This window comes from Nasonia vitripennis, assembly GCF_009193385.2.
Source record: "Nasonia vitripennis strain AsymCx chromosome 1 unlocalized genomic scaffold, Nvit_psr_1.1 chr1_random0005, whole genome shotgun sequence".
Lineage (NCBI taxonomy): Eukaryota > Metazoa > Arthropoda > Insecta > Hymenoptera > Pteromalidae > Nasonia > Nasonia vitripennis.
Genome location: NW_022279591.1, coordinates 5056803 through 5064319, shown reverse-complemented (window position 1 = coordinate 5064319; position 7517 = coordinate 5056803). Strand labels below are relative to the sequence as shown.

General features: G+C 36.2%; 1 protein-coding gene across 1 annotated transcript; it reads left to right on the top strand.

Annotated features, from left to right (window-relative positions):
- The first annotated feature begins 2852 nt into the window (after window positions 1-2852).
- On the top strand, window positions 2853-5776 carry LOC100113527. The gene is made up of 6 exons (XM_008214931.2): window positions 2853-2997; window positions 4453-5053; window positions 5126-5241; window positions 5337-5339; window positions 5421-5672; window positions 5763-5776. The coding sequence occupies exons 1-6, from the start codon at window positions 2853-2855 to the stop codon at window positions 5774-5776; spliced, it is 1131 nt and encodes a 376-aa protein (XP_008213153.2).
- The last annotated feature ends 1741 nt before the right edge of the window (window positions 5777-7517 follow it).

The following is a 7517-nucleotide window of genomic DNA, read 5'->3' as shown; positions in this document are numbered from 1 at the left end:
TGGGCTGATTGTGAATTTATTGCATTTTCGAATTCAGCGTCGAAAAGTACATAGAAAACACGTATCTTTACTCGCCTCTCGAAAATTAGTCGATATTACATGAAATCAGGGCGGTTTTTGCCCTACTTTAGGGGCTGTTTTTTTATTTACTGCATTTCCGACATCGGATTCGGGTTCAGCATCAAAACATAAACCGAAAACCCGTATCTTTACTCACCTCTCGAAAATAAGTCGATATTACATGAAATCAGGGCGATTTTGGCCCTACTTTAGGGGCTGTTTTTTTATTTACTGCATTTCCGACATTAAATTCGGATTCAGAATCGAAAAATACATCGAAAACCCGTATCTTTACTCACCTCTCGAAAATAAGTCTATATTGCATGAAATCAGGGCGATTTTGGCCCTACTTTAGGGGCTGTTTTTTTATTTACTGCATTTCCGACATCAAATTCGGATTCAGAATCGAAAAATACATCGAAAACCCGTATCTTTACTCACCTCTCGAAAATACGTCGATAGTATGGAAAACAGGGCGGTTTTTGCCGTATTTTAGGGGCTGATTTTATATTTACTGCATTTCCGACATCGGATTCGGGTTCAGCGTCAAAAAATACATCGAAAACATATATCTGCACTTATTTGGAGAGTTAGTTTTTGTTTTCAATCATTTTATAAATTGCGGAAATAATAATTACATTTTTGATTAACTTTATCGATTTTTTAACCTTATACGAGAGTTTATAATAAAAAAAAGCGGTATCCTATTTCATTCCTAGGCACATCAAGATATGTTTTCAATTTTTTAAAATGAATTTTACTGAATACTCGATCTAAGACTGAACTTGTCCCATTTTTTTGATTTTGAGACCACTGTGCGGCGGTGTTTGCTAGTGTTAGTGTTTGGAACGTGCTAAATCCGTCCAACACCTTGGGAGCGTGCTAAATGCGTCCCTTGGCATAGCATACACCGGAGAGCCCTTTCAATACAGATCAGTGCCACAGAGAGAAGTACAAGCTAAGGTCCGTCGAGTGGAATCTCCGGCGTTAGCAAGAGCAGTTGACCATCTCTATTTAAAATTGCCGCGTGAACGCGTGTAGATAATACAGTCAGCATCTGCCACAAAGGGTGATTACAACCATCTAGAGTGCGCAGGATTATAATAATAGTAAGTTGTTAAAATAAATCATAAGTACTTTGCAATTAATATATAAATAAGACTAAACTTACTAAATACAACTGTAAAACGACAACATCCTAAGCTAAATATAGCGAATCTCCGTCAACTCTGTAAACTGAACGTCTGTGAAGTGCTCTGGGCCAATAAAAACATAAGAATCAATATAAATAAAACCCTTGTGTATTAAATTGATAATATTAACTAAACCTCAATCAGAACAAATAAATTCGAATCAGCTTTGCAGTCACGACGTGCAGGTAAGAGTACTTTACTTGTGGACTAACCATCAGCATCCACACACGAAACGAGTTGAGCGGACATAATATAGATTCCGCAGGACACCGATGTGTCACAAGCGACTTGCCTGCAATGACCGTAAGTACAGCGGACACTCACACGTCCGCCAAACGCAGTCTAGGACAGAATACTGTCCGCACGTAAAATACGCGTACGCGCAGACTAGCAGCGCGGGACATCCTCAATTCCACAGTCCGCGTGTAACTTTAGTAACAGAACAAAAGTTGTAGTTTTAGAAGTTTTAGTAACGGCTCTCGAGCCGAAGGCTAGTTCTCGCCAATAAATAATTATTTGTAAGACTCGCGCAGCCGTCCTACTATCTAGTACGGTCTTTACACAAATAATAAATCAATACTCGGATCCGCAAAAGAGAAATGATTCCATAGATTCAGCGTTAGAAAGAAGAGCAAGCCAAAGTTATAAAAGACTAGATAAGAGTTTATCGAAGTATCACCTAGAAGCCCCTTTTTCAGTTATCAAGACAGTCTCATTAAACAAGTTAACACCAGCGAAGTTAAGCAAGTACCTATAAAACCGATTCGATTAAGAGAATCATTATTAAAACCGAGTAGCCTAAATCAAGAAAATTTTAAAACTTCCGCAGTGGCCCAAACGAGCGCATCTCTAGAAGCCCCGCCTTCTTTCCTAAACTCCGCATTCGAGCAGCGAGATCCTACTCTTACAGAGCGAGCGATGCCGCTCACGAATTAAAATCAGCCGAAACCGAGAAAAATCCATCGACCGAATTATTAACTAACTCGAATTTGTCCGAATCCTTCAACTTAGAAAATATACAGAATTTATCCAGCTCCTCGATAAACTCAACCATTGAAAACGTGACTATTATTATTACAATCGAAACTAATACCCAATCGCAAGAAAGAGAAAAAAATGACGTAATTCCCAAAAATTTAATGAAATTTGAAGTAATACCAGCAAATAAACAAATAAAGTTACTATCGAGACAGTCCCTGTCAGAATCAGCAGAAGAAGTCGCGCGAGAAGCAGAAGAATTACGAAATAAATTCGTGAATCACTTGAAAATTCAATTGAGTCTCTTCGTTAAAAAGGAAGTTTTAGACGACTATTCTCAAAGTTCGGAGAACGTTGACGAACTAGGCGAAAAACTTAGAAAGGGAGAAAAATTTTCTAGCGTATACGACTACGTCTGCCGTCGGATCTCGAATTTTTGGGAAATCACTGCATTTAAAGAACATCACTCGCGATTACATAGAGAATAACGAACAGTTCTCTACGCCGACTGGAAATATAATAAACTCTTTACAAATAATTGCTCCGAAAACGCGTCTAAATTTCGACGAAAAAATAAACGAAGGAAATAGTGAAAGTTAAACCGAGAGTAAAAAGGACAAAATGGCGCCGCAAATAAAAGGAATATCTTTAAAAGGCACGCTTGATTTAATTCCCCGTTTCAAGGGTTCGAACATATCAGTAACGCAGTTTGTTGACGGTTGCACAGAAGTGCGAGATATTCTCCCCGAAGGAAACGAAGAAGACTGTGCGCGACTCATTCGAATGCGTCTATTTGGCGATGCGTTAGCGTGCGCAAGGGAACGAAAATTCAAAACTATTGATGAGATCATTCAATTCTTTGAGAGTAATTTCGGATCATCAAAGACGTACCACGAAGTTTCGGGAGAACTAGCTCAAACAGCGTCCGACGGAAAGTGTAGTCGTTTACTCAAATCGCCTTCGGGAAATCGAAAAAGAAATCAAGAAAGCCGCAGTGCTTGAGTGGAGATCAACGGACAAAAATAATTTTAACGAAGAATTAGAAAAAGATTGTATCAGATTTTTTATTCGAGGACTTAGATGGGAAATACAAACTAGAATGGGTGATATGCAAACACTAGAAACAGCTCATAAGAAGGCGATAGAAATCGAGAGGGATTTCGCGTATACAGAAGAAAATGATGAAAAATTAAGGCGAGAAGAAGCGCGATTAAAACCAAAAGAGACTCGTAGAGTAAATGTTGTAGAAGCTACTCCGGAGATAACGTGCAGCTTTTGTAACCAAATTGGACACGCCGCGATGAATTGTTTGAAATTCTGTTTACAATTTTTAAGTAATAACTGTCCCTCTCAGCCAAGTGGGAATCTAAATAATAGTCGTTTTTCATCATTTAATGGAAATAATAATCGAAATAATAACCAACAATCGTATAATCGTAATAATAACTGGAATGGATTCGAAAGAAATTTCCGGTATAATAATCAGCAAAATAATTATCATCCAAATAACGAAGCGATTTCGAACAATAATATAAGAGATAACAATAATCAAAATCTTAATAATTCCACTTCAAATTTGCCAACGAACTTTTTCTGTCATTACTGTCTAAAACCGGGACATTATAATCGTAATTGTTATACATTGATGAGGGATATGCAGGAAGGAAATTTGCCGACGGGAAACGGTCGCGGTAATCCTCGCGCGGGCGGATAGGCTGCCAATTAAAATGCTCGCCCGATCACAGAGACCCAGGGAGCGAGTACATTCTCTACGAGACAACAGTCAACTTAAACCAAAAGAACTGTGCACCCAACGTCGAGATTGATATTAAAGAGTTGACACGTCTTGCAATTTTTATGTTAGACACCGGGTCTTCGCCAAATCTATTAAAAATTTCACATGTCCCGATTTATTTACCAATAAACTCGCAAGAAATAATTTTGTTAGGAGGAATAACTTCCGCATCAATAAAAACCCTAGGGACTATAACAGTTAATTATGACAGTTTAAACATTTATTTTCACATAGTCGGTGACGAGTTTCCGATCAGAGAAGCAGGAATATTGGGCAGCGATTTCTTTCAACAAACAAGTGCAAAAATTTGGCAATATGGCATACGGCAATAAATATAAGCAACTGAATATATAAAATCTATATAATGACCCTTTTGCGAAGAGGGTTAAATATTATATTCTTATTCTATATATTTTTTTTATATAGATACTTCAAATAATATTGAAAACTTCAAAGAACAATCTCCATCTGAAGAATCTAGTTTATCAATAGCGACCGCGGAACCTTCAACAACGTCCGATGAATTCGATAATATTAACCAAATAAGATTTTGTGATAATGTGTTTGTGACACCTACGAGATCACTTCAGTGCGGTGAAAGTGAAGTAAGCGACGACCCGGCGAAATGGACTATCGATGAAAAAACGATCAATGTTTTGTTGAATCGAGGATTTCAACAGAATATGAATGCTGATTTTTCATTGTCGAAGCGTGAGATACACAGTCAAAATTGGTCTATGAACAAAAACGTTTTCTATCGAACTCTTTCTAATGGTAGTACACAACTTCGATCATGGCTGATTTATTCAAAAAGTGCTATGGCGATATTTTGCGGGCCCTGCAAGCTATTCGGCGAATCACAAGTTCTTACAGCTGGCTACTCTGACTGGAGAAATGTCTATCATGTTGTTAAAGATCACGAAAAAAGTAAGACACATAAGTCAAACGTCACTGCTGTTTTAGAAAGGAGTCAGTCCGAAAAAAATATTTATGCACAGTTAGGAAAACAGATAAATGATGAGATACGGTATTAGCAAAATGTATTAAATCGGGTTGTTGCAGTTATTAAGGCATAACCATCACGCGTGTTACCATTTAGAGGAGATGATGAACGCTTTGGTTCTTTACACAACGGTAATTATATGATGGTTTTAGAGCTTATTTCTGAATTCGATCCCTTTTTAGCAGAGCACATTCAATTATATGGTACCGGGGGTAAAGGATCGACTTCATATCTCTCAAAAACAATATGTAACGAATTTATTGAAATTATGGCTAAACAACTCACTCAAAAAATTCGAGCATCATAGCTGGTAAGTATTTTTCAATTAGCACTGACTCCATGCCTGAATTATCTCACGTAGACCAATTAAGTTTTGTAATTCGATACGTAGATGAAACCGGCTATCCAAGAGAACGGTTCATTAAATTAATACCAAACTGTGGTCATAAAGCAGAAGAACTAGCAGAAGTAGTATTATCAACTTTAGAAGAACTTAAATTAGATATTAAAAATTGTAGAGGGCAATCGTATGACAATGCGAGCAATATGTCTGATGCCTACTCAGGACTTCAAGCTCGTATTAAAGAAGTTAATCTTCGTGCAGATTACGTTCCCTGTTCAGCGTACCCACTCAATCTTGTCGGTACTTATGCTGCTGATTGTTGCCCACTAGCAGTACAATTTTTTTTCATTTTACAACAATTATATAATATTTTCCGGCTTCGACGCATAGGTGGAAAATCTTAATGTTAGCATTAAAATCAAAAAGCAAGTCCCTCAAAAGCCTTTCCCAGACGCAATGGTCAGCACGACACGATGCATGTGAAGGCTTACGTACGTCGTATCCTGAAATCATATCCACTTTACACGAAATAGCAGAGGATTTAAATGAAAAATCATTAACGGACTCGGAAGCTCTTGGTTTATACAATTCGCGTGCTACTCTAGAGATTTGTTTTACTCGCCGCATTAAATCTGTTTAAAATATCGCTCCAAAATAAAGCAATAAGACTCTTCAGTCTGCTTCAGTGGAATTAAATACTGTTGTCGAATTGTTTGATTTTTTGATCAATTTTGTATCTCAGAAACGTGATCCTGAAGTATTTAATGATTATGAAAAAAAAAAGCAATCGAAACATGCGAAATTGAAGTTTATAAGTCTGATATTTGTAGAAAACGTAAACGAAAGACTCAGTTTGATGAAGAAGATACAGAGGATACTATTCTTTCAGCTAGAGATAATTTGTATATAAATGTTTTTTATGATATTATAGATTCTTTAACAGCCCAAAAAACGAAATGACTCTTATATTAAACAAAATGAAAAATTTGGGTTCCTAGTACGATTGCACAACTTGAATTCTATAGACATAGAAGAAAAAGCGAATATGCTTATTAGTTATTATTCTCAAGATTTAGATCATAACTTGATTGTAGAATGCCAACATTTCGGATCTTATCTAAAGTCTATCGACATTGTAAAACGATCTGCAATTGACTTGTGCAAGATGATTTGTAGCAATGACTATATAAGCATTTATCCAAATTCTCACACTGCGCATTCAATTTTTTTATGCATGATGGTGTCCAATTGTTCAGGTGAGAGATCATTTTCTGCGTTGCGACGCATTAAAAATTATTTACGAACAACTCAAGGAAATGATCGAATGAATGCTCTTGCTCTATTATACAAAGAAGCCGACTTAAATAGGGAAATAGATTACGAACCAATAATTATCGAGTTTTATCACGCTGAAGCTAGGAAAGCATTGTTATGAAAACTAATTAAAAAACAAAATGTAAAAATCATTATATTAACATTAGGCTTTATATTTATTAATAATGAATATATTTGAATACCGGTTATCCAAATTTTAAATTGCATATTTCTTGTGTACTATTATAATTTAAAAAAAAGTCATTTATATGTCTTGGCAAAGAAAAATTTTCAAATTTTTTTTCCAAGTTCATCGACCCCCCCCCCTCAAAAAAAAAACCTGGCGCCCTACGCCATGGCGTAGTTGGCGTATTGGGTACTCCGGGCCTGATGTTCACCATATTTTGAATTAGGACAACTATTACATGTTGTTTGTTTAATATTTGATGGTAATTTGAAAATACTATGGACAGTATTTCCATTAATTATTAAATTAGCAGCAATGCCAGCCCAGGCCATTGTTATGAACGTTATGAAATTTTAACTATTTCATGGAAGACTGTTGAGATTAAATCAGGACGATCTATTTAGCTTTTATACGGTAATAAATTCTCTTGAATTTCCTTTCAATTTGGATTACATGTCATTGTTATAAAAATATCTGGTTTTCCGTCGACTTGTAGTTATGTCATCGAATCTAAATAATTTTGTTGTATTGATTTAGGACTACCTATATAAGATGATGGTAATATTACCATTTTTCCAATTCGAGAATTATCAATATTTGCCTGATTAGAAACGAAATCCATTAATCCTTTATACATTTCAGTT

Coding starts and splice junctions, on each gene's coding strand:
- LOC100113527 (XM_008214931.2), top strand. CDS start 2,853: ATGGCGCCGCAAATAAAAGGAATATCTTTAAAAGGCACGCTTGATTTA. Junction 2,998..4,452: donor CGAAGGAAACGAAGAAGACT/GTGCGCGACTCA, acceptor TTTTTTATATAG/ATACTTCAAATAATATTGAA. Junction 5,054..5,125: donor CAGATAAATGATGAGATACG/GTATTAGCAAAA, acceptor GTTACCATTTAG/AGGAGATGATGAACGCTTTG.